Source organism: Cibotium barometz, chromosome 10 (genome assembly GCF_041138505.1).
Source record: "Cibotium barometz isolate CiBa-2024 chromosome 10, ASM4113850v1, whole genome shotgun sequence".
Taxonomy (NCBI): domain Eukaryota; kingdom Viridiplantae; phylum Streptophyta; class Polypodiopsida; order Cyatheales; family Cibotiaceae; genus Cibotium; species Cibotium barometz.
Genome location: NC_141055.1, coordinates 35,557,752 through 35,585,585, shown reverse-complemented (window position 1 = coordinate 35,585,585; position 27,834 = coordinate 35,557,752). Strand labels below are relative to the sequence as shown.

The window sequence follows — 27,834 nt, the reverse complement described above, 5'->3', positions numbered from 1 at the left end:
CTCTGATACCATGTTAAACAACCCAAAAATGGGATTGATCATGGTGATAGACACAACATTAAGCATAAGATTAAGGTGGGTTATACCACACTAAAAACTCCATTAGAGAGAGAGAGAGAGATTGCACACTCAACAATAGCTCTATATTCTATTGCATATCACAATAAACCATACAATGATATAGGCCCTCTAGCCTTATCCCACTTTACACATCATCATCCACGTGGCACTCCCTTTTTCACTCTTTTGGTCAACACTCACACACCATTCAATATTACATGTGGCATTCCTATCTTGCCACAATATCTTGTACCTCTAGGGTGCTTTCCCACATACACAACACTGCGATTACATCTCTCAACACCCCCTCTTAATCGAGGTGTTTCACAACTCACCCATCATCCATCACCCATATCAATGTAGCATTGCACAAACGCAATCGCTACCTCTCAACAAGAACCCCCTCTGGGTCTGCCAAATCTCCAATCCCAAGAAGAAGTGGAGTAAGCCTAAATCGGTCATCTCAAACTGCTTTGATACGGCAACCTTTGTCACTGCAATGTGCGCCATATGACCACCGGTCAAGATGAGGTCATCCATATAAAGGATGATCAACGTGACTATACTGCGTTCCCGAAAGAGATATAGGTTGGGATCTGCAACTAATCTCTAAAATCCAGTCCGTAGAAAGAAGGAATCAATCTTCTGATTCCAAGTCCCAGGAGCCTACTTAAGACCATACAAGGCCTTCCGCAACTTGTAAACCATCCCCTTTAATCCTGGAACCTCAAAGCCTGTAGGTTGCTCAACATACACCTCCTCCTGCAGGTCACCATTAAGGAACGCAGATTTAACATCCATCTGAAATACGGGCCACCGCTGAGAAGAAGCAAGGGCAAGAAGGGTCCGAATCGTGGTCATCCTTGTTGTCGGTGCAAAGGTATCCTCATAGTCGATGCGAGGCCGCTGAGCATAACCCTTAGCCACAAGTTTGGCTTTGTGTTTGTCCACCGACCCATTTGACGTATATTTGGTCTTAAAGACCCACTTGACACCAATGTCAGACCGTTTCGACGGCCTCAGAACCAACTCCCAAGTGTTATTCTTCTCAATGGCATCCAGGTCCACCTGCATGGCTTTCCTCCAAGTGTCCTGTGCAAGGGCTTCCTTGACGGAAGTGGACTCTTTGTCCTGCATGATACGAGACATCAAGGCATAGTTTACCTGTAAAAGCTTTGCTGAATGACTTTTATCACGAACTCTATGCGATCTTCAAGGTCTGTCCTCTATGGTCCATTCGGAGGGAAACTTCGTAACACCCGACTCCCGAAGGGTGTCAACCAACTACCTGGGTACTCGAACAAAACACCGAGCCTCCTGCTGCTGTGGGGGCTCATCTCCAGCCGCGGGCTCAACCTCCTCACTGACTGAGGCTGTGCAGGTAGAACAATCGACTAGGAATCATCATCAGAATCATCTAGGTCACCAAGAAGTGGCGGCTTATCAACAGTGGAAACTGGAACATGTTCATCAAAAACCACATCCCTGTTGACGACAACCTCGTTCCTCTCTGGATCATACTACCTGTATCCCTTGGAAAGAGAGTTATATCCCACAAAGACAAGCTTTTGGGACTTTGAGTCAAGCTTCCCCCTCTGCTTCTTTGGAATGTGAACATATACATCACTCCCAAACACACGGAAATGGGAGACATCAGGTTTCCTGCCAAAATACGCCTCAAGGGAGTCATGTTCGGTACTGAAGTCGTTGGAGAATGGTTGAGGATATGGACAGCCGTAGCCACAGCCTCTCCCCAAAGTGGATGAGTTAGATCACGATGCTCCAGCATCGTCCTCGCCATCTTCACCATAGTCTTGTTCTTACGCTCAACTACTCCATTCTCTGATGGCGAACCGTCTTGTGCCTGATGCATCGTTTAGTCGCAAGATTAGGGACCAACTTTCCATGTACAGGTCATTTCATAGCTCCTATGGCTGTCATGATGCACAGATCGACCACTCCAAAGTTGGTGCTGCTCTATGGTGGGAGGACTTTGGTTCAGATGGACCAGAGCTACAGCAGTTGGCCATCCGCATACTTAGCCAGGCCGTTGGCTCCTCTTGGTTGGAGCAACTTTGGAGCACCTACAGCCACATTGCCTCTAGGAAGAGGAACCGACTCGGGGTAGAGCGTGCCAATGACCTTGTCTTCATCAGCGCGAACTTGGGAATGCTTTGCAAGAGCGTGACCAAGAAGGCAGATCCCTTCACCGAGTGGGAGATGAGTCAACAAGAAGAGCAACAAGAGGATGAGGTGCAGTAGCATCATGCCAGTGAGGATGAGCTTGATGCTTCTTTGGCACAAGCTACCCATGACCATGAGGCGAGCACTTCACGTGGATGATCATTCATGGATCATGATTCATGGGCCTTACTACTTAGCTCTAGCATAGTCACATGGGACGCGAAATGGGGACGGGGAACGGGGACAGAAAAGATTGAGAAAGGCCATTCCGTGTGACCATAGAGTGGCATGGGACGGGAATGGGAACGAGAAGATGCTGCCATCCCCAACATTCCCGAGTCTAAAAATGCCCATTCCCTGTGACTATGAGCTCTAGCCTCTAGGCTTTAGCACTTTTTGTCATTGACTCATTTGAGTCCTTCCATGTATTGTGCCTCCTTAAGGCTTAGTCCTGACTCTTGAGTCATGACTCATTTTGTATCTACTTAATTATTAATACAATCAATCGTCAACGCCTTCACTCTTTGATCGGCGTATTTTGTTAATATGACTCAAAAGCTTACCATTTTAGTGTAAATTTGTGCTCATTTTGATGTACTTCCAAAGTAGAATAAGTGTAGAGTAGAAAAACTTTAAAAAAAGTATTTTTTAAGTGCGGTTCCCTCCCTTGTCCCCGTCCCCCGTCCCTTGTGACTATGATCCATTCACATGCCCAGGTCTAACATGCTCTTGTCCCCAGAAATCGGGGGTCTGCGCGACAAAAAGGCATACCGCTAGCAGGAAATCTCGACCAATTTCTAAACATATGCACACATAAGGTGCCGTGATGAGATGATGTTTCCTTCCATGACTATCCCACTTTGTTGTGGCCAACTATGAGGAGACTGCTTCTAAGAGGGAATGTCTACGCACACACTTCTTCTCTTGGTGCATGTGGCATTATTACATGGTAGGTGCGTGCCGTGGGATATAAAGAAATAATTGTTTTATTAACATCTACAAAAGACCCAATGGGTCTATGAGACCAACATGTGTCACAAAAGTTCCATGTGTAAATTGTGAACATCAAGATGGCTAGAGATACTTGGGGATTGTGTCCCGGATCTCCTCATCCAGTGATAATACCATCCTCCTCCATAATCAAGCGTAGAGCTACGATGGCATCCCGCGCCATGGTGTGGCCTCTCCATGGTGACGGAGCAATCCTACATTTGTAGCTGATCCCATGGAGAGGCCCATGAAGTGGCTTCTCCATGGTGACAGAGTAAGTCCTAGATTTGCAACTGATCCCCGGATGTGGGGATGTCTGGCTTTCAGGAGGGATTGCACTCTCTCACTAATGACACCACGGGTGCATGGAGCCCAATGATCTTGCAACTACGTTGGGTGTAGTCTCTAACGTGTGTGATTCCTTGGACTGTGTGTAGCCTGGATGATACTCTTTGGCATGGGTGAATGCAATCTGTATAAGTCTGTAATAGATGTCTGAGAGGTGCTAGGTGAGGGGAAAGAAAGATGTAGAACTGTACTCCTATCGGAGATCAAGGCACACGGGTGAATACCGGAGCCGACCCGATGCGCGATGAATTAAGGGAGGGAGAGGCTAATGGAGCAAGTGCACAGTGCTACCACTAGTCCGGGTTACACACGGACTACAAAATTACCACTAGTCCGGGGTACATAGAGACTACAAAATTACCACTAGTCCGGGGTATGCATAGACTATAAAATTAGGAGAGAGGAGAGAGAGGGCTAGGAAAAAAACGCAGCAGAGTGTTGCGGTAGGAGAAACGCAGGAGAAAACGCTGATTTGTGTGATGAAGTAGATCTCCAAAATGCAACCGCCAAGGGAGTAGAGGAGAAATAAAAAACACAAGCTGAAACTCTTCTTGCTGATCTGTAGAAGCACAAGAACTCTAATACCATGTGAGGATACGTGAATGTGAAGCGGAAGTGAATAGAGATCACACAAGAGAGAGCAGTCCGCGGTACGCACAGACTACAAAATTAGGAGAGGAGAGGCAAGGCTAGGAAAAAAATGCAGCAGAGTGTTGTTGTAGGAGAAAAACGCTGATTTGTGCGATGAAGTAGATCTCCAAAATGCAGCCGCCAAGGGAACAAAGGAGGAAAAAAAATCGCTGGCTGAAAACTCTTCTTGCTGATCTGTGGAAGCACAAGATCTCCGATACCATGTGAGAATATGTGAATGTTAAGCGGAAGTGAATAGAGATCACACAAGAGAGAGTAGACAGCCAAGGGACATCCAACACTTGAGCTAGAGACTGAAAATATTGAATGTATTGAATTGTGTTGAATGAAATATGAAGGAACAATGGCCATGCTTATATACATCTCATGTAGAGTAGTTGGCCAGTAGCACTGGAGGACAAATGTCCACGACAGATAAAAATGCCTAAAATTGCCTAAGAAAATATAATATAAATATCTGGATAAAAAGGGGCATAAAATGGAGTAAAAGAGAGCTAGAGATGACATGTCCAACCAACAGGTAGGCAATAAAAGATTTCATTGCAACACTTTAGGATGTCACTTTGTTCAAAGGCATGTAGTGATCATGTGTTTCCATACTACTAAAATGAATGGTGACATTGTTTGTTTTATAATTTATAGGACTTCAAGTTTTCATTTTCATGCTCATGCCTAGGTGCTGAAAATGGCTACCATGATGGAACTGGGTTCAGAGGATGATCCTCGTGCATCCACTTTTTCTTTGATGGATGAAGACCATACGCTTGGCAATTCTTTACGATATATTCTGAATCATGAGTGAGACATCGTTAACCCACTACCATGGTTTGATCATGCTTTGTTTTTAAATGAGAAAATTTTCTTATATTCTGGTAGAGTTGTGCAAATAAATGGTTTAGATCAACTCAAAAGAGTAATGGTTCATTAGAATTATTCAACTTCTTGGCTGGGAATATTTTTGGGCAGAAATTTGACTCTAACGGGATAGTTCTTTGAGTCTTATTGGCCGCCTCCACCCCCTCAACCCTCAGATCATTGAAAGAGCACTGAGGAGCAGTGGCCTGAGTGGCAGCTCTAGCAGGCCACAACCAATGGCACCACTTGTGTAAAGGCCATCTGCCTTGAGCCAGAGTGCACACCTAAATCAGGAGTGGATAGTTCAAAACTCCATTATAGATGCTTGTCTTGAGGACTGATTTGATTCTTTGGTGCTAAGTTGAAGCCTAATGTGTACCTTCGCTAGACCAAGGCACAAGGTCTCTTGATTCTAATCTACACACGGGAATGCTCTGTTAACTCCCCAAGGGAGATAGCCAAAGCATGGATCTGGGAAGGGTTCTCGGTGATGATTTGGGGGGGGGGGACGGGTGTCGAGGCTTCTTGAAGAGGTATCCATTTCTCTAAGGCCTGTGTAGAAGCTGTACTTGCTTGCATCTATTCCTCTTGGCGTGCTATGACGCACATAAATTTTCAGAACATGGCATTCGTGTCATCAGTGATAACCTGGCTTTTGGAAGCTGTCACACTGGCGAGGGAACTATTTCTGCTAGGATTTGGTGCTCTCTCTCATCGTCGGAATTCACCATAGTGGGAGTGGCTAGGATTTTCCCGGTTCGCAAACAATACCATCCACTATGTGTATGGGAGACGTTCCTAGTCGCTTCCGTAGGCTATAAACCAATTGTCCTTCTAGGAATAGGAGTCTCAACGGAATGGGAGTGCAACTGGTGTCTGAAAACCAGCCATACAAGTGAATTTATCAAAAGGCAAAGCTCTGATACCACTGTAACATGCGGAAGATTATAGACAGGATTATACTTCAGATAACGAATATTCAGCACCTTGGTTCCAGACGATTGCAAAATGTAGCTGAAGAGAGAGAGAGAGAGAGAGAGAGAGAGAGAGAGAGAGAGAGAGAAATGAAATGATATATTATCGTCTTCAGAAGGCCAAAATGACCTATGAGACCAAAAAGGTTACAACAATTGGTGGATCTGATACAATGTCTGTGTAAGAAAAGCTAAAAACAACTAAACAACTAACTAAAACTGAAACAACTATGAGGAAAAGTACGGTACTAGGAGCTCCTAATGGATAACATCTGGGAGGAAAATTCCAGCAACAAAGGTAAGCATCATACACATCACTATCCAAAGATGTCTCTCATCGGTCGATGGCGGATATCCTCAATGTCCTCCATGGTGAGTACTCTGACTGGACGTCTCCCATGCCGTGCCAGTATGGTCTTGATCCTCTGTTGTAGTCTCCGCCGGTGTCGAGATGGGCCTCTCATCTTGGGGCATGTGGACCGCCCCAGCTCTATAGCCCGATCAATCAGTGTACCTCTGGTGCGGCTATACTCTAGGGCTAGCTGCAATGCCTGCTGGCCTGACTGCTCAATCTCTGGTCGAAAGAAGTCTGTAATCTGCCTCTATAGGTGTCTCTCCCTCTCTGATCCCCTCCCTCTCAAGAGACCCTCTCTGATCCCCTCCCTCTCAAGAGACCCTCTCTATGTCTACGAAGCTCCAGCAAGTATAATCCGAGGCATCTCTGATCCTGGTATCTCATGACTCTAGAAAGTGGTATGAAACCCTCTCTAAACAGGCAGTGAAAACGACCTCGTATCTCATAATACACTGGACAGTGACATATGTAATGTAACTCTGTCTCTGGCTCCATCTGGCACAACTGACAAATCCTGGCCTCAGCTGGTATTCCTCTGAATTTGCCAGTCTCAATCTCTAGCTGGTGTGAGGATGTGCGCATCTGACAATAGCACACAGTACCCCATGAGAAAGATGAGTATCCATGTAGCTGGGTCTAATCACAAACCCATCCTGCGTGAGCTGGAGAAGATGATCTCTATAGAAAGCCATCTTCGTACCAAGCTCGTGTGTCGGCTGTATCCATGTCCTCCTAGTGTCCAGCTCAATCAAGTCCTGCCTGATAAGTCTGGTAATCTCTGCCCGTGTGAGAGAGAGGGAGAGTGCATCCAGGGAGTACTGAAATGGAGGTAGCCTGTCCATACTAAAGCCATGCAGCTGGAACCAAGCCGTCATCTGTGCATACCAACATGATCCGTCTCCCTGTGATGCCAACTGTCGTGAAGACTCCAGGGCTAAGCGAGCATATCTATCTCTAGGGAGAGCCCAAGTGCTATGTATAAAGGAGACTGATCGAGTGAGTGCCTCTACTACCAATGGGGGGGCAGCCATCTCTGCACGGATAATATCATGTGGTACGGAGGCCTTGGCCCTAATCATCCGGGAAATCATAGAAACCAAGGGCCTCTCCATACGTCTCCATCCATCAGTGCTACCAGCTCGGCTGTGGTGATCCACTGAGGGTCCCCATATCTCCACTCCATACAGCATGGCTGAAGTGACCAAAGTGTCAAAGAGCCAGAGCTTTGTTCGAGGTTCCTTAAACTGAACCTGCGAACACATCCTCTCTAGTCTCCTCAATGCTGCATAAGCTCTGGTCAATCTGGTCTCCGCTGCTCTCCTCAAGGAAAATAGTGGGCCACTAAAAACCACACCGAGGTAAGTATATGCATCTGTATACTCCACTGTCTCCTGACCATATGTAAAGGTGGGTACTGACCTCCTAACCCACTGTGCTGTGGTGTTAAACACCATCACCTTGGTTTTACCAAGGTTAACAGACAATCCACTGTCCTGTGCAAACGTGTGCAATGCATCCAAATGACGTTGCATCCCCTCTCGAGAACCTCATCCACGTACATCTCAAATAAGGTGGGAGAAAGGGGGCAGCCCTATTTCACCCCAATAGTGGAGTGAACCATCTCAGATATACCCTGAGTAGTACGTACCTGCCCCACAACTGTCCTATATAAAGCCATGATTCCCCAAATCAGCTCTATGGGCACTCCCATCTCCTGTAGTCTGCGCATCAGTCTGGCTCTCGGTACTGTGTCAAAAGCTTTGCGGAAATCCACAAAGCAACAATAAATCCTCCTGCCATATAATCTACCCTCCTCAATAATAGCTCTGAGTGTCAAGATATGGTCAAGAGTGGAGAGACCTCTCCTGAACCCTGCCTGCCCTGATGCACATATGCCCTCTCTCTCTGCCCATCTACTCAACTCCTGCTCAAGAATAGATGCATATAATCTAGCCAATGTGTGACCAATCATGATGGTACAATAATTCCCAGGAAGCATGGGATCCCCTGACTGGCACAATCGTGGACAATAAGGCACGGCTCACCCGATTGGGTCCCAAACACCCTCTGCAGGGTGCCCACCAAGGATGGTGTATTTGCTTTATTGAATGATGAGAAAAAGGCTCAATTCTGTAGATCTTCTCTTCACCTTTGCTCGTGGAATTCCCTTGGCTGTCTTGGCCCTTGAATACCCTTAGCACATTGTGAATCATGAGATGCCTAGAAGACTATCAGTCAATGCTTATACAGTCTGCAGAGAGAGAGAGAGAGAGAGAGAGAGAGAGAGAGAGAGAGAGGACAATAAGGCACGGCTCACCCGATTGGGTCCCAAACACCCTCTGCAGGGTGCCCACCAAGGATGGTGTATTTGCTTTATTGAATGATGAGAAAAAGGCTCAATTCTGTAGATCTTCTCTTGGCTGTAGACTTTCAGCCTGTAGATGATCTGATTCTTGACCTTCCATCTTCACCTTCGCTCGTGGAATTCCCTTGGTTGTCTTGGCCCTTGAATACCCTGAGCACATTGTGAATCATGAGATGCCTAGAAGACTATCAGTCAATGCTTATACAGTCTCTTTTAGATGCTGGTCAGTGGGTGATAAAGGTTGTCGGCCTGTAGGAAAACCCTCCACGACGTGTTTTGTTTCTATTAATTTAGGTGTCTTTTCTTATTGACTGGTTGCCTTGCTTTTTCTGTCCAGGCTGCCTGCCTAGGCTGGCCGCCTCTGCCCATGGGCTAGCCAACTGGCTGCCCAGTCCAGTGGGGTTGGCCGCCTTACTGTCCAGGCCTTTCTAGGCCTGGCCGACAGCATGCCCTGCCATGGCGTGCAAGCTGCAAGCGTGGAGAAGAAGGTCGACTGCATTCGGTTGCTGCTGGGGGTTTTTTTGGCTGCGCACAGAAGAGCCCGTACAGACAGGCCATACAGTCCACGTGTAGGCTGCCCGTACAGGGTACGGCTGCTGCAGGTACAGGCGGCGCTGATAGGGGCTGAAAGCAGGTGCATGCTGTGCCGCAGGCTTTGGCGGCGGCTGTGCTGCAGGTACAGTTGTACGGACAGCTGGTACAGGTGTACGGACAGGTGCAGGGTCTGGCGGCGCTGGTACAGTCTGCGCTGGCAGGAATAGACAGCAGGGGGCTGCTGTGCAAGTGCTGTCCTGAATGGTACAGGTGGCTGCAGAGGCTGTATGGACAGGTACAGTGGAGATTTACTGACCTGCACGGACAGGTACAGCCAGTTTCAGCTCTGTTCAGACCTGAACAGTAGTGGGCGGTGCATCTCCAGTTGCAGGCAAAGCTTTCTCAGAGCTTAGTTGGTGTATCAGTCAAGTGATTGCAAGGAGGAAAGTACAGGCTGGTACGATTGGCCTCACGAGTGCAGAATCACGTGCTGATGTGGTAAGCTCTGAACTTGTCCATCATTCTATCTTTCCATTGGCTTATGTCTGCTGTGCTATCTGGCCCCTTGTGAGAGGAGGGGTATGGCAGATTGAAAAGGTGGAAACAGAGATTGGACAGTGGATGTATGTTTGTGCTGAGTTGTGGAACCATGCTCATGGGATATGCCAGATGTGTGCTCAAGGCTGCCCTGCTGAATGGTCTTGGCTGATCAGAGGGAAACACAGAGTGTTGCTTTTGTGGGACACAGATCTGTGTGTGAATCCTTTGTGCTAAGAGGTCTTGTGGGCTGCCAGATTGGACATACAGGTGTATTCTCTTGGCTGGCTTTGTTGTACTCAGCTTTACATCTTTTTGAATTTGAATAAAGAAATACCGAAAGGGGTGCCAAGCTTTGGGGCCAACAGGTGTTGTTCTCATTACAGTTTTTGGGGCACTCTAGCTCCAGTTAAATTTGTTTTTATATTTGGACTACAAGTGGAAGGGTGACTGCTAGTCTACCGCACTTTGGTTTCTACCAGAGGCCGGTTTCACTGGCCATGGGTGTCCTTGGCCCTAGAGTGAACCAAAAGGTTACCCCCTTCTTAGGCAAGGGTACTATCCCTTTTACCCAACACTTGTCATCATTCCAGAGGGTGACTCATAGTATGGACTGGCATTGCTTCATGTGCTGGACTTGCACACTTGACCAAGACCATGTATGGGACTTGTACACGTGACTTTGGACACTTAGAGCGGAACCCTAGCTGACTCATCTCAGACTGGGTGTCAAATCCACATAGGATCTCCTCGTAGAACGCTGCTGGTACAAGACTCAAAACCTGCAAACAAACCAAACAAACGCGAACGGGGTGCAGGCCTAACTCACCTCCCAGCCTTGACAGCCGTGGGCAAGCCCACAAGTCTTGACTGTCCCCACCGAGCCATGAGCTGAGCTAACTAGATGGACGTACCGACCAATCTCTACCTCGTGATGTCCCATACCGCCACGAAGCTACCCTCGCAGGCCTCGAGACTGCTGCCCGCCTCGGCTGCATAAAGCAGGTGCACGTCTGCACTAGATCCAGGCTCCTGACCATAGAGATCTCACAAAGACACGCGAGACTCTATGAACTAATGACTAACCTTGGCCACCCTTTTATAGGCTCTTAGCCGGTCATCGGGCATCCACACTTGGGCGCCCGTCGGTTAGTCTATCCCTAACTCAGCTCATCAATCAGCCTGCCTAGCTCCAAGCTTCCCCAAACCTCGAAGCTAGTCTTGTGTGCGTGTAGCACACGGTAGATACACACTGTGCACATGACATACTCCCCTTCCTCTAAGAGCTAACTCTTGAGCTCACTAAAAAGCCATGGTAATCTCTCTGAAGGGTAGTAAATGTCTCCCATGTAGCGTCCTCCTCGACACGATCCTTCCACTTGATCTTGTATTCCGTGATAAGAGTATTATGCAATCGTCTTTCACAAAATCCAAGAATCTGTTCAGGTTCGTGAGGAACAAATGTCATGTCCTCGACATCTATGATTTCTTGAGAAGTAACTAATTGTTCTGTTTCACCCAGTACTTAAGTCTACTCACATGAAATACAGGATGAACTTTCACATGAGAAGGCAAATCCAATTAATATGCGACTGAACCAATCCGTCGTGTAATACGAAATGGTCCACAGTATCTAGGGGATAACTTCGGAGATCGACCCGTCCGTAAACTCTCCGAATCTTTCGAAACTCGCAAATACACCATCGTTCCTTCAGAGAACTCTCTGGGTGAACGATGTCTATTAGAATAAAATGTGTCTCTGTCTTGAGCACTTCTAATAGATTCTTTTGCAACTTGTAACATTTCATGCATATCTTGCAAAAATTACGTGCTGCATCATGCTGAAGTCTTGAAAATCCCACTGTAACAAGTGATCTAGGTTGAAAACCATACATAAGCATGAAAGGACTAAAACCTGTACTCGTATGCTTAGTACTATTATATGCAAATTCTAACGTAAGAAGATAATCCTCCCGTGAACTCTGTCTTTTGGAGACATATGCTCGAAGCATATCCTCCAAAATTTGATTCACTCTTTCAGTCTGTCCATCAGATTGAGGATGATGTGAGGAACTCAAATTCAAAGTTGTTTCCAACTTCTCAAAAACAAGCCTCCAAAAGTCGCTTGTAAACTTGAGTCCCTATCTCATTGATGGCTATGTCATGCAGTAACCCGTACAGTCTAAACAATTGCTCGATAAACTGCCGTGCTAATTGCGTAGCTGTAATGGTCTTCCGTGTCGGTAAAAATCTAGCCATTTTTGTCAAGCGATCCACCACAACCCAAATAGAATCGTGGCCTTGACGTGTTCTTGGCAATCCAGTAATAAATCCATGGAAATACTTTCCCATTTATTACCTGGGATTTGCAAAGGATGCAACAACCCAACCTGTCTAAAGTGTTCAGCTTTATTTGCTTGACAAACTTGACACTTGAGAACATAATCTTCTACATACCCTTTCATCGTTGGCCAATAAAAAGTGTGTTTCACTAACGATAATGTCCTGTGTACCCTAGGGTGTCTAGCAGAAGGGGCGTAGTGACACTCCTTAAGAATCTTGGACCTAATTTTCGGGATCTTTGGTACACAAATTTTGTCATTACGGAATAGTAAACCATTCCGAATCATCCAATGACCTCCTGCAGCCTGAATGGTAGGTTGCTCAATCATTGAGTCTTGGATCTTCTGCCAAAATGGACCAAAATAACTATCAGTTCTGCAAAGACCTCTCAATGACTGAAATAAGTCCGTAGAAATCTCGGTGAACGACAAAGTATTCACCTCTCTAATTCGACTAAGCGCATTTGCGACACTATTCATGGACCCCTTTCGATAACGAATCTCAAAATCAAAATCTTGCATTAATTCAGTCCATCAAGCTTTCCTTCCTCTCAAATCATCGGCATCAAACATATACTTGATTGATTGATGATTAGTCAATACCACAAACTTGGAGCCATATAAATAATGTCTCCAAACCTTGAGAGCGTGAATGACAGCATAAAGCTCCTTCTCAAGGGTTGGCCAACGAAATTGAGTGTTGTCTAGCTTTTTACTCTCAAAAGCAACAGATCTACCATCTTGAATTAGACCAACTCTGATTGCATAGTCACTGGCATCAGTTTCAAGAACATAAGGCTGACTAGGATCGGGTAATGCTAAGATAGGTGCTTTCTTAACTTTATCTTTCAAAAGTCTGAAGGCCATATCTAGATCGTTATTCCAAGTGATAGGCTGATTCGACTTACGTCCACCCAGGACCTTTCAACAAGTCGGTCATCGGTAGTGTGAGAGTACTTCCGCATAGATTTTCGAAGAAAAACAACAAAACCGAGAAAAACGAAGTTGTTTCGCTGTCTGCGGTATAGGCCAGGCCAAAACCTTTTGAACTCGGTCATAGTCAATGCTCAATCCATCTCTAGTGATCTTCTGTCCCAAGTCCGCCACTATGCGAACCACCAAATGTCGAATCCTGGAGGCATCCACACTCCCAGAATCAAAGAAAAAATGAGCCAACTCCCATAGTCGGCCTATCACGTCTGTCACCTCCAGATCGCTCACATGGTGAGAAAACTCAACTCCCTGAGTCTTCAAAGTGCTAAGAGCGAGATCCATAGTCCACTCCCGGTCGCTAGGGCCACAGAGAGGGAATGAGAAGGCCACTGTTGAATCAAGTGCCTCCTCCCCACGGGCCGGAGGTATCACTACATGAACTCTGATGGGTGCTGGCTCATGGGGGCCCTCCGCTCCAAAAAGCCGTATGAAGGAATAATCAAAAGCCTCCGAGCGCTGTCTAGTGTCGAGACGACTCAGCCGACTGCGGATAGAGGATATCCGTGAAGCCCGAATCGGCATGGTAAGTCTCCTCTGCGGAGCTTGAGCAAGGTCGGTGCTCAGTGTCCGTCGGACTGCAGGTGAGCGCCAGGGAACTGCCAGGGCCTCCCGGGGAGCTAAGGCGAGGGGGGGGGGGGGGGGGGGAGGAGGGGGGGGAGCAGGAGCCGCTGCCAAAACCGGAGCGGGGACGGAAGGAGGCGAAGGTGGAAGCGAGGCGGGAGGGGGGGGCAAAGGAGGGGGAGCTGGCATCTCCTAGTCCTCAGTCGGCGCTGGGGTCTCCTCCTGTAGGGGAGAAAAGCTGTTCCTCACGGGAACCCAGTGATGCTGCTGAGACTGTGGCTGTTGCTGCATCGGTCTCTAGGCGTGCTGCTGGGGTTGTCTCCCTTGACGGCGCCCCTGTCCAGGCTGCCACTCCGAGGTCTCTGGGGGTTGAGCAGGTGTCCCGGAGGCTGCATGCCGAGCCGCATCTGTGGGCGGGCCATCGGGGGCTTGCTGTTGCGGTGAAGGTCAGGGTCTCCTGCGACGAGGGCAGGCCTTGGCCAAGTGGCCGACCTGCCTGCAGATAAAGCACTGGTTCGGGAGCCCCGAAAACTCCACTCTCTGATCAATCCTAGGTAGCTGAATGACCTTCGGAAGGGAGGAGATGTCCGGAACCAAAACTCTGACCGAAGGTAGCCCAGCTGCTCTGGCCACCACTGAAGCTGCTGTGGGGCCAGTCTCAAGCACCGAACCTACCAATGCTCCTAGCCTAGAAAGGAGCGGAAGGTACTCACGGCGGAGTCCAGGGAAGCAAACTGTAACATGGAAAGGGCGCTCTCCCTGCTCGGCCGCTGCTGGGTCAAAGCCATGCTGCCAAGGTCTGAAGAATGCCCGAGCGCCCCTGATATCAAGGGGACTCATGGCTAGGACCTTGGCCACGCTCTGGGCTGTCTCGAGCTCGATCTGGTAGTGTCCACGGCCCAGTTAGCTGAACGTCCAAGATCTTGCCCACATCTGCAAGAAGGCGGGCCTGGAGAAGATCCCGGATCTCCCCTCTGCTGGGGCGAGTGCTGACTATACGGCAGATGGTGGAATGTGCCTGGAGGCGTTCCACCTCTGCGGCGAGGCTCGCTTCCTCTTCTGGCAAAAGAGAAAGCCTGATGGGGGTATCCTCAGGGGCGGGCGAGGGGGCTGCAGGTCTGAGGTGGGGCGGGAGGAGCCTCCACAGAGTCTGAAGCTATGTTGAAGGCGGAGCGAATGCGGAGAGTCCTGCAAGAACCGAGTTGCACACGAAGGGCGGAGGGGGAAGGCGGAAGGCAAAAAAACCCCAGGGGACGGAAAAAACAGAAAGAAGGGGGGGGGGGGGGGGGGTAAAAGGTGGCGAAGACAAAAAAAGACCCGGGGGCGGGCGGAAGCAGCGTGAAGAAAAAGGGGGGGGGTGGGGGGGAAAGAGAGGGCGACGACTGGCGGAAGGGGGGGCGGGGCGCTGAAGAAGGGAGGGGGGCGCGAAGGAGAGGAGCAGGGGGGGCGGCGGGCGCTACAGCACTGGGGCGCGCAAGCAAACCAGGCGGGGGAGGGGGAACATACGCGAGGGCAGGCAGGGGAGGGAGCAGACGCGTGGGTGGGAAGGGGGGGAGGGCGTGCAGGCAGCAGCACGAGCAGGAGGGGGGAGCGTGAGCTTCAGCGAGCTTGATATATATATAACTGTCCTGAAATGTGTAAACTCCTAGATGGTCTTAGTGTTATGATTTGATGATCGATCATGGATGATTTATGTATATTGTAGACATATATGATGACTCATGAGTCATGAGACACGGCACTTATTTTTGAGTATTTACTATTCAGTGTTGAGTTGAGTCTTGACTAGTGAGTCATGACAGATGACAAGTGTTCATTGTTCATTTTACTCTATAGTATGTACTTTGTTTCATTGTGAGCTTCATATTTGGGTCTAGAGTCCGGAGCCTGAAGTCTTGAAAGTTGTCTGTTCGCGAATCGCAAGTAAACCAATGTGAAAACTTAAAAGTGATGGTTTCAGTTTTTAGATAGTGGCAAGTGCACATTGCATGTTTTGGCATATTGTTTAAGGTTTCTAATGATATATGCATCATATATATATATATATTATATTTATTTGTATAGCCGTTTCCCGTTTCCCCGTTTCTTCTCGAGACCGAAACTCTGTTTCTGCCGTTTCCCCGCCGTTTTCGTTTCGCCGTTTCCGAAACTCCAGTCAACTATGTCGCCATTGGTGGCTTCCGTAGCCGGCAGGTCTTCACATTCGGGAATGGGCTCCAACTCGGATTGGCCTTGTACAAGAAAAAGTTCTAGAGAGCTTGAGGAGATGTGTGGCAAGAAGCCTTCTTGTTGAGGGGAATTTTATAGGCTTCCCCAAAAGCATGTGTTTTAATGCTTTGCTTTTGTGTTTTTTGTTTTTGTTTTTGTTTTTTTTAATAAAAATAAAAAAACATGCTAGGCTTTGTTTTTATTTTTTATTTTTAAAAAAACTCACAACTTATGTTTTAAAAACATAAGGGTCTTTCATGAACAAAAAAAAACGAAAGCCTTAAAAAAAAAACAAAAGCAAAAAATACACGTTGCCCGCCACCTGCCATGCTTTCTCAGAAAATAGCGATCGCCGACTTGAGTAGCTTTTCCGTACCAGCCCGCCTGCGTGCGCATACCAGCCCGCCTACGCATACACCTGGCCGACTGCTGCTGCTTGCGCATACCAGCCCACGTGCACAAGTACACTCGCCTGCCTGCGTGTACAGCCTGCTTGGGTATACATGCCTGCCAGCTTCGCTTACGTGGACTGTGTAGCCACTCAGGTGCAACTTCTCTCTCTCTCTCTCTACAAAAACAACCGATTGGCTTTTCTACTTCTCTCTCTTCAAACTGTTTACACAGTTGAAAACACCTAAGCCCTTCTTCTTGCAAAGCAAACAACCCATACAAGACCACAACCTTCATCACGGGTTCCTACGATGTAAAAATAACATGCTGAATCTAAAAAAACAGCAGTGTGAACAAAAAAACAGCAATTTTCTCGAACTCGTACCTTTTCTTCGACCTCTTTTTCTCTACCTACCGACTTGCTCATTCTCGAGGTTTGCTCTGATACCACTGTCAAATCCCCATAGGATCTCCTCGTAGAACGGTCCTGGTACAAGACTCGAAACCTGCAAACAAACCAAACAAACGTGAAGGGGGTGCAGGCCTGACTCACCTCCCAACCTTGATAGCTGTGGGCAAGCCCAGAAGTCTTGGCTGTCCCCACCGAGCCACGAGCTGAGCTAACTAGATGGACGTACCGACCAATCTCTACCTCGTGACGTCCCATACCGCCACGAAGCTACCCTCACAGGCCTCGAGACTGCTGCTGGCCTCGGTTGCATAAAGCAGGTGCACGTCGGCACTAGATCCAGGCTCCTGACCATAGAGCTCTCACAAAGACACGTGAGACTCTATGAACTAATGACTAACCTTGGCCACCCTTTTATAAGCTCTTGGCCAGTCATCGGGCGTACACACTTGGCCCGTTAGTCTATCCCTAACTTAGCTCGTCAATCAGCTTGCCTAGCTCCAAGCTTCCCCAAACCTCGAAGCTAGTCTTGTGTGCGTGTAGCACACGGTAGATACACACTGTGCACATGACATTGGGGCTCACAAGGGATCAATTTCCACTCGAGGTCTTGCACCTGCTTGTATACAGATATGTCCACATGGCATCCAAGTGCGGGATGCACATGGCAACATTGATGTTTAGCAGCTGTTCTTTCAGGTCCTTTACCTTGGTTAGATGCTTTGCCATAGAATCTCCTTCTTGGATAGTGTGATTCCACCGTTCGGTGTGGAATGCTTGGTTGAACACAATGCTAATCTATACACTTAAGATTTAATGGACAACAAGCACAATACAAGATGTAATTTGTTGAATTAACAAGAGACGCACAATGAGCCTGAACGTTAGGTTCCTCCCTCAAATAATATATATTGACCTTGGGAGAATCAAGTACATAGGGTCATGGGCATTTCTGATTTCCATACTAATGCATATGAGTACAATATTGCAAACAGTATAGTTGTTGGTGAAGATTTTCAACTAACACTACTCTCTCAAGTGCCCATGTTCCGTACCATTAGCTCTCTAAAGTTCTACCCACACATGGTAGAAACAATCTTTAGGAGAGTACGTAGGACAAGAGAACACTACACATGGTGGGTATGTGAACACGAAGTCTTTCTCCTTCTTCTTGCTGCTTGCTTCCATAATTGACCATTAAAGCTTACCAATTGCAAGTAGAGTCGATGTCAGCGGAAGTCTTCACGATGGAAGCATATGGAATGCTGAAATATTCAATTTTATCGTGAACCTTCGTGACAAAAGTTTTCAAGTGGTTGTAGGGAACTCTAGGAAAGCTTCCCCTATGGTTCAACTTGAGAAAGGAAGGCTGAAATTAGGGCTTTCAGCCAAAGACCATAAATTACAACACATAAAAGGGTTGTTTTGTATTTGAACCATTGGGAGTGTGTAGGAGAGTGAATATGACTTGGAAACACGCTTGGAAGCTTGAAAAACACTCTCACAAGCCCGTTCATGAATGATGAGATTGTACCAAAATAGACGTGTTCTAGGCAAGTACACGAGGTACCAAACCCAATGGAACACCAATCCTCTAGGCAACTTCCGGGTATGTATACACATGCACACGTCTGAGCGGAAAGCCAAATCCATAGTATCACATGGCTAGCATCAATCCCTTGCATAACAGCCATGGATGTCGGTACAATGCATACACATAATGAGAAAGCAAGGATGGGCCATTTGAGTGGCCAAATGGTGACACATATCAAGGTTGTCCAGCTCGCGCATTAGGTATAAGACTCTAGCTTCATTGTGGGTTTGGAACATGGCAACAAGGACCTACCATGCAGCCTTTTCCCTATGGCTTTGCTGAACACCGACCATCCTCCTTGGAGATCTACCCTTAGCTGTGTTCCTTGCCTCGGACTGTGCACCTTCTCTTGGGACTGCTCTTGGAGCACTGGAAATCCTGCTGAGTGCTGGCGCTCTGATACCAATGTCACATGTGGAAGCCTCTGTGGCGAGATCATCACTCATAAGAAAACGCAGCACTCCCACTGGATGCTTGATGCACAAACAACTGGATAAAAACGCAAGAGAGAAAGCAGTGACCTAACCTACTCAAAATCTTATTCATATACTTGTCTGTTACAATGCCATGTTGGAAGCTTAGCTTCCCTTGAAAAAGGTCACTTGTACTCCTACCTATGACCCAAGTCCCAAGTGGGAACTTGAATGAATGACATAAAGACCTTGGCCCTCTTTATATAGCCCCTTGCAAATCTGGCCGACTGGACCCAAACTAGCCGACCAGCATTTAATGCTGCCGGCCAGCACATTCTTGGTGTATTCCTCCTGTCGGGTTGCTGCCTGGTCCACGCCTTCTCTTGGTCCCACTCAGCCCTAAAAGGTGTCTGATTATGTCTTACTGCCTGTCCAGATCAGTTCGGAAGCATGTCCACGTGGCATGCACGTGACATCATGACTACCATCCCTTGGAACCAGTATTCCTATGGGCTCACCGGTATGCCCTTTGGCATCCACCCACGGACTGCCTTTTCCCTATGGCTTTGCTGAACACCGACCATCCTCCTTGGAGATCTAACCTTAGCTGTGTTCCTTGCCTCGGACTGTGCACCTTCTCTTGGGACTGCTCTTGGAGCACTGGAAATCGTGCTGAGTGCTGGCGCCCTGATACCAATGTCACATGCGGAAGCCTCTGTGGCCAGATCAGCACTCTCATAAGAAAACGGACCACTCCCACTGGATGCTTGATGCACAAACAACTGGATAAAAACGCAAGAGAGAAAGCAATGACCTAACCTACTCAAAATCTTATTCATATACTTGTCTGTTACAATGCCATGTTGGAAGCTTAGCTTCCCTTGAAAAAGGTCACTTGTACTCCTACCTATGACCCAAGTCCCAAGTGGGAACTTGAATGAATGACATAAAGACCTTGGCCCTCTTTATATAGCCCCTTGCAAATCTGGCCGACTGGACACTAGCCGACTAGCATTTAATGCTGCCAACCAGAACATTCTTGGTGTATTCCTCCTGTCGGGTTGCTGCCTGGTCCACGCCTTCTCTTGGTCCCACTCAGCCCTAAAAGGTGTCTGATTATGTCTTACTACCTGTCCAGATCAGTGCGGAAGCATGTCCACGTGGCATGCACGTGACAAAGCTGCAAGATCGGATGTGAGGTATGATAGATCGCTTTATAGAAAGAGCGATCATGGACATGACTTGGGCATCTCTAATGTTGTTCTTCAGTAGGTTCTTTAGTAGTAGTAGTAACCTATGAGACTCCAACTACCACCTGAGAAACTATACGAGCTTGTGCAATTGTTGTTGTTGGAGGAGGACGGGATGGAGGACGAGGTTCTTCCTCAACAATAATCTTCCATAGGCTCTGGCTATCAACAAACTTTTCAACATAAATCTCTACAAAGAGTTATTAGACCCATCTTGATCTAGCCTATCCTCAGTGGGCATATACCCAAAGATATTTGATCCTCTTTGTGCCATCCTCACACAGCTAGAGATTTTCCAGAGAAAAATTATGTGCATTGTGCAAGAAACAAGAAAGTCCCCCTCTGAATGGGAACACTAACAGGCTTGTGAGCAAGTACGGGGAAAAAAATGGATTGTGCACACAAGACACAAGGATTTGACTGGATGTAAGATGTGATCGCCAAGGTATACCGGAAACAACATGTACACTTGAGTGAGCATTAAATAATGCTTTGGATAGTTAATTGCACTGATGCAAGAGTGCCTAGATTTGCACTGAGTTTTGGAGTGCCTATGGATGCCTAATCCAAAAAATATCTATGAGAGAAAGCCCCAAAACATAGAAGTGGAGCTACTGAGGAGTGCGGACCATAGAGTGCAAAGGCAGGGACGGAGAATGAGCGGCACAGATGATTGACAGGGCAAAAGTCGGACTGCTGGTTTTGATGGGTGGAACCTTTTGTGGTAGTGGTTGGCTCGGCACTAGAGCAGCCGGCAAAATGGCTTGGCGGTGGTTGGCTCAGCACTAGAGTAGTCGGCAAGATGGGCGGCGCCGTCCCTGTGGCTTGGCGGTGATGGCTTGCTAGCCACTAGGTCCGTCGCCAAATGGTGGCGGAAACTAGCAGAGGTGCAGCTAGCGAGATAAGCTCTGATACAAGATGTTGGGAGTAGGAGTTAATCACAAGGGTTTAACAAGACTGATTAAGCAAGAGGGCACAAGATAATCTTGAAAGATTAAGCATATTCATAACATTATAATAATGGTCCTTCTATATTATAGGAGAGACCCTCCTTTACAAGATGTATACATGTGCTGCTACCACATATGCCACATTTCAAACCATGATGCCAAGTGTCCCTAAGAGGTGTCACCTACATACATCATTGCTTACATAAGATCCTCTTCAGAGGTGGTTCCCACATATAAAAGAACCCACACACTAGTAGTTGTTCACACACACTAGAATATGCACGTCGTCGAAGTTCGCCATAGTGGGAATATGCACATCCTTTCCGGACCGCAACAAAACTATCCACTATGCGTGTGGGAGACTTTCCAAATGCTTTCAGCGGCTAAAAACCAACCATCCTTCGATGGACGGGAGTCACACCGAAAGGGGTGGTCCTCTAGAGTCTAGAAACTAACCACACAAGCGAAAACATTTTCTGGTTTTCTGGCTGAATATCACACTTGAAGAAGAAGGCTTTGATACCAATGTAACATGCGGAAGCTTGATGAATAGAATCGGTACGTCAATGGACACAATTCAGCAATCTTTTGTGACGAAAATAACCCACAAGATAAAGAGATATGTGTAGAGAGAGAGAGAGAGAGAGAGAGAGAGAGAGAGAGAGAGAGAGAGAGAGATTTTATTAACGTCTTCCAAAAGACTGAACTCGGCCTATGAGACAAATCGGTGTACCTGTATGGGGTATCCTCTGTCATCCCAACAAAATGAAAAAGTATTGAACTAAAAAAGCTGAATCTGGGTGTGCAATAAGTACAATGAGTGGTGAAGGGGATGGAGCTCTACTACTAGGAGAATGCAAAGCTATATGCATGGAGTATACAATCATGATATGCAACCTAGCTAGCTCTATCCTGTACCATACTGGGGGTATAAAATGGTATACATCAATGAAGGGGGTGTCCACAGCTCCGTGAAGAACATGCTCTGAAGCGAGCCAGTCGCTCCGCACCCTCTTTGTGAAACTGAGCTCTGATCTCTGTCATCTCTCTCTGGTATAGGCGTGGTGTCCGAAAGCCAGGTGTCCTCTGTCTCCTGTGGGCTTTGAGTGTCTTTGCTCTGTGGAGAGTAATTCCCTGCCATGTAGGGGCTGGGAGTGGGATGGATCTCTAAAAAAATGTAGTAATCTGTGTCTGTCGTCCCCCCTCTGGAGCTGTCTGAGCCTGTAATGATGTCTCTCTGTGGCGCTGTATGTCTAGAATGAATCTCCCCAGTATGCGCTGGTCTGCTGCCTCAAAGATCTAGCGTAGGGAATGTGGCTCTCTGAATAAAATGGGATATCTCTCTCTGATGGCTGTATATGCTCTGCATCTGCGTTCCTCTCTCCACCTCCTCTCTGCACAATCTGCATACCCTCTCCTCTCGGGGGATCCGTGCTACTCTGCCAGTCTCAATCTCCAATCGGTGTGATGAAACTCTAAGCTGACCAATAGCCACTCAGGAGCCGTGTGGTAAAAAGCCCTCCATGTATCTAGGTCTCTCTATAAATCCATCATCAGTGATACTCATGAAGTGATCTATGTAGTATAGCATCTTCAGTGGAAGAGGCTATGTAGGCGATATCCATGTCTCTCGTGTATAGAGTTGCCATAGATCCTGTCTCAATACTCTGTTCCTCTCACTATGAGAGAGATGGATATGTGGTGCATCCCTATCATACTGGAATGGTGGTAGATGATCCATGTCTAGGCCATGCTGTGAGAACCAATGTGTGACCTGTGCATACCATGATCCTCTGTCTCCTGCCTCAGCCAGTTGTCTAGATGCCTCAAAAGCTCTGTATGACAATCTATCCTGTGGCATCTCTCTGAATCTGTCTAGCAGGCATATAGTCTGGAATATGGCCTCTACCATCATAGGGGGCGCAGCAAACTCTGCTCGGATAATGTCATGAGGTACTGACGGTTTGCTGCGTATCATGCGTGCCATCATGAGGGCCTGTGGTCTCTCTATCTGTGTCCACCAATGGGTAGCAAGGCCTGGCGCCCATACCGCTGCTCCATACATCAATGCCGGTGTGACTAATGTGTCAAATAGCCACCCCTTCGTCCGAGGCTCCTGAAAATGCGCCTGGTGGCACTGACACTCTAGCATAGCCAATGCTACATATCCCCGTGTCAATCTAGCTCTGGCTGCTGAACCCATGGTGAAGCGGGTGGCTGCAGAGAAGGTAACCCCTAGGTACACGTATGATGTCACCACCTCCACCTGGCGTCCTACGAGAGTGAATGTCTGCTGACTCCTGCCCTATCTCGATGTATGAAAGACCATAACCTTGGTTTTCCCGAGGTTCACAGTAAGACCCCTCTGTGTGCAGAAATCATCGAGTGCATGTAGATGCTGTTGTAGACCACCTGGAGACTCAGACACTAATACAATATCATCAGCATAAAGCATAATATGTACTGAGGTACCTGCTAAATCAACCCCATCTCCGCCTCCCTGTGTAATGAAGTCAGCCACCTCATCAATGTATAACCCAAATAGCGTGGGGGAAAGTGGGCATCCTTGCTTCACACCAATGGTGCTAGCAATAGTCTCGAACATACCTCCTGGACATCTGACTCGCCCAAAAACCTGCTCATATAATGCATAGATGCCCCATGTCATATCTGCTGGTATGCCAAGAGACTGCAGGCGGCGCTGAAAGAGCCTCTCTCGTGGTACTGTGTCAAATGCCTTGCGGAAATCCACAAAGCAGCAATAGAGCTTTCTCTTCCTCACTCTGGCCTGATCAATCATACATCTCAAAGTGAATACATGGTCAGTGGTAGAGAAAGCTCTCCTGAAGCCTGCTTGCCGTGATGAGCGTAAACCTGCTCGCTCAGCATATAAGCTAAGCTCTTGCTCCAACACTGCACCATAGAGTTTGGCCAGCACGTGGCCAACCATAACCGTCCTGTAGTTGCTCGGATCGAGCATATCCCCTGTTTTGTGAATCGGCACAATGGTGTGCATCGTCCACTCCGCAGGCAAACCCTCTGCTAGTGCCCTGTTAAACAGGTGTGCAAGAAAAGGAGCCAAAGAATCTACTGCATATATGAGATGCTCACCCTGCAGGCCCGTATGGTCGGTGGCCCATCCATGCTGTAGGCGGCGGATAGCTTCCTGTACCATCGAGTGGGTAAAGAAGCTAGCTGTGGTAGGTCGAGGCTCCTGTGGGGCTGAGGTATAGGTGGCTGCTGTGGGGTGTGGTATAGGCCCTCTGCATATGTGTGCCATGTCTGTGGGTCTGCAATAGGTGTCGGTGTCCGGGGCTCTCTGAAGTGCGGCCATGAGACAGGGCTATCTCTACTCATGAAGAAATGAAAGATCTCTAGCTCCTGTATCTCTGCAAAGGCCCGCCGCCTTTTGCGGCGAGTAAGTCTCCTCATCTCTCTCCTCGACTCCTGCTTTGTGATGGCTCCCAAGGCTCTCCATATGCGGAGCCGTGAGTATAGGGCTCTGCACTCGTCATCATACCATCTGTTCTGGGGCATAGTCCCAGATCTCGCAAGCTCTCCTGAGTGTATACGATGTGGGAAGCTCTGTAATGCAGCCGTGTGTAGGAGTGATGCCAGCTGGGCTGTAATGGTATCCATAGGTGCCAGGGGATCCATGAGTAGGAGCCCATCCTCTACTCTGCCAGTGTATATGTCTGCCATGTCATGTGTGAAGTAGATGGTAGTGTGTGGCATCGGTATGTGGGGGGCTGGTGATACTGGTGATCCGGCTAGTGAAAATGCCAAGTATGTATGATCTGCCCCAATAGGACGAGGTGGAATGGAGAATGAGGTGACAAGCTGTGATGCCTCCAAAGACCCCATAATGTAGTCTACCACCGTGCCTCCGGTCCGTGTATGACCCCCATGTGGGAAGCATGTCAGCCCTCCTGATCCTGGCCACTGTAGCATCCTGTTATAAATAACGAGACGATGCCTGGCTTCCAACTCTAGTAAGTGGTCCCCATAATGTCCTCTGTCTGGTCCAGTGTCCTCTGATGCCCGACTAGCCCCTATCTCCTTTGGATCCACAGGGTGGAGGATCTCCATGTCATCATAGTCATACACCTCACACTGTCTGCTCTGTGTGTGGGCATTGAAGTCGCCCGTAAGAAATACTTCCCCTAGTGTAGAATAATGCATAATCTCCTCTGACAGACAAGTGTATGGCGAGGCTCCTGTCTCCTCCTCCTGTGGCATGTCCTCTGTAATGACATAGGAGGATCCTGATGGAGAAAAGTAACATAGAGCTATGTATATAACCCTGTCCTGTGAGAGCTATAAGCTGATCCACATGTATCTGGCCTCTGGATCCTGTGCTACCACTCTCAGTCTCCCCTGTAGCTCTCGTCTGAATAGAACTGCTACTCCCCTCGACCCTCTCGAGGTACCCTGGCGTGTGGTCCTCCTGTATGCTGACTCCCACTGGAATCCCTCTACTCGAGGTAGCCCTCTCTCTGGGCTCTGGTGTGTCTCTGTCAGAAGTATGATGTCTCTCCCCACCATAACATGCTCCAGTCGTCCAGGCTGCACCCATAGTGAACCATTAGTAATTACAGTTCCATACTGCCATGTGTATCTCTGTCAGTGGCCTGGTCTGTGTCCCATAGGCCCCAAACCGCTAATACATGGGCCGGCCATCAATGATGACCCGACCATCTCGATAGAAGGCCTTCTTGCCTTCTCTCCTCGCGTGTAAGACTCATGGCATGCAAGTTCTCCTATGCTCAAGCTGCATCCTCGTGAGATCATCATCCAAGAAAATAGGAGCTCCCTCTAAACCCCGTAGTATGACCCTCTTCCTCATGAAGGTGACCCTCTCCGTCTCTCCTGCAAACTGTAGGATGAGGGCTCGCTTGCGTGTTGAGTCTTTCCCGGCTCTCCATGCTTTGGTGAAGGGGAGAGGGTGCTCCTTGTAGCCGAGCTTCATGCATAGAAGCTGTCCATCTTTCTCGGGAGTGGAGTCGGGTGTCTCGGCTATACCTGTGACTCAGCGGCGGGCATGCCTCATCTTCTCCTTCACAATGGTGGTGTGAATGATTTGGTGTTCTTCCCTTTGAGTCTCCTCCCTCACTTCTTTACGGATGTTCTTCTTCACCACCTCAACCCATCCTGACTGCTTGGCTTCGAGCTTTCCCTCCATGTCCTTTGTGATCTCCTTGGAGATCTCTTCTTTGATGTCTTTGAGAGTGTTGTCATTGATCTCCCCTTCTTCCTTCTTCGTATTCTTGATGGCTACCATTTCCACTTTCAATGCACTCACCTTCTCCTTGAGTGCCGTGTTCTCTTGTTCGAGGTTCGTGACCCGTGCTTCGAGAGCCATGATGTGCCGGTGTAGTTTGTTCTCCACCTCATTGAGGTTGGAATCGGATGTCTTCTTGTTCTCCTTGATTAGTGCCTTCATTGCCGTCTCGAGGGCCTCGAGTTTCTCTTGGAGACTCGGGGCCATTCCTCCAGATCACTCTGTAGTCCTTCCCACAGGCAGAGAGAGAGAGAGAGAGAGTTATGTTGCTGCCTTGGGGACCTGAGCAAGGGTGAGTGGGGAAAGGGGGGCAGCCAGCGTAGTGAGCAAGGGAACAGCGGGGAGAAGGCGGCGATAGTAGCAGCGCGATGGGAGAGAGCAGTGCGGGCAGCGCACAGGGCGGCTGTGTGAGCGGGCGGCTGTGCAAGCGGGCAGCGAACAGGGCAGGGAATGGAAGGCGGCGGCAGTGCAGCGAGCAAGGGAACAGCGGGGGGGAGAGAGAGAGAGAAAGCTGTATTAACGTCTACTAGAGGCCGAACTCAACCTATGAAACAAATCAATGTACAACTGTCAATGTCCTCTGGATGTCCAGAAAAAAAGGACAAAATAAACATGAAATAAACTATGAAAGTACTGAGCTAGTGGGGGGGGGGTGTGATGGATGGAGCACTACTGCTAAAGGCTCAATATGCAACCTATATGCGTAGGGTATACAAGAATGCAATGCAGATCTGTCTAGCTCCAACCAGTACCATAATGGGGGTGTAATATGCGATACATAGGCGATGGCGAGGCAAAAATCCGTTGGAGCATGATCTCCGGGTGTGAGTGTAAGTGAGCTAGCCGCTCCTGGATATGGTGTTGATGTTGAGCTCGTATCTCTGTAATCTCCCTCTGATGTAGTTTGGGAGTCTGATAGCTTGGTGCTCTCGGTCTCCGTCTGGCTCGGAGGTCCGCAGCGCGCTGAAGTGTAACCCCCTCCTGTGTTAGGGTAGGCATTGGGATAGATCTCTAGAAGAAATCAGGGAGCTGGAGCTGTCGCCCACCTCTCCCTGTGGTATGAGTCCGTAGCAGTGCCTCTCTGTGGCGCTGTCTCTAGCAAGAACTGGCCAAATCTGCGCTGGTGTGCAGATTCCATGATCTGGCGGAGTAACGGATGTCCATTGAAGATGGTGGTGTATCTCTCTCTAATGTCACTATATGCTCTGCATCTACATACATAATGCTCCTCACTCTCAACCTCCTCCTGGCATAGTCTGCATATCCTCTCTGCTCTAGGGATCCGTGCTACCCTACCTGCCTCAATCTCAAGCTGGTGTGATGACACTCTGAGCTGGCCAATCACCACTCAGGCACTGTGAGGCATGTACACATCCATATATCCGGGTCGCTGAATAAATCCATCCTTAAGATGCTCATAAAACAATCTCTGTAGTATAGCATCTTCGTAGGCAGGGGCTGGTGGGGTGTGATCCATGTCTGCCTCATATAGCGCTGCAATAAGTCCTGGCGCATATCTCAGTTCCTCTCACTGTGTGAGAGCTGCATATGTGGAGCATTAAGATCATACTGAAGAGGTGGTAAGTGATC

The 27,834-nt window shown here is 48.2% G+C and overlaps 1 protein-coding gene and 1 pseudogene across 3 annotated transcripts in view; one reads left to right on the top strand and one right to left on the bottom strand.

Moving 5' to 3' along the window:
* Positions 1-27,834, top strand: part of RPC14 (RNApolymerase 14 kDa subunit) — a 189,296-nt gene that overhangs the window by 140,124 nt on the left and 21,338 nt on the right. For 2 of the 3 annotated variants that reach the window (XM_086804028.1, XM_086804027.1), the window contains exon 2: positions 4,910-5,031. In XM_086804028.1, coding sequence (XP_086660154.1) covers positions 4,919-5,031 — 113 coding nt within the window. In that variant the 5' untranslated portion in view covers positions 4,910-4,918. Of the gene's footprint in view, positions 1-4,875; positions 5,032-27,834 lie in introns of all 3 variants that reach the window. The other variant, XM_086804030.1, reaches the window with a different exon arrangement.
* On the bottom strand, positions 23,232-26,194 carry LOC147634839 (uncharacterized; annotated as a pseudogene).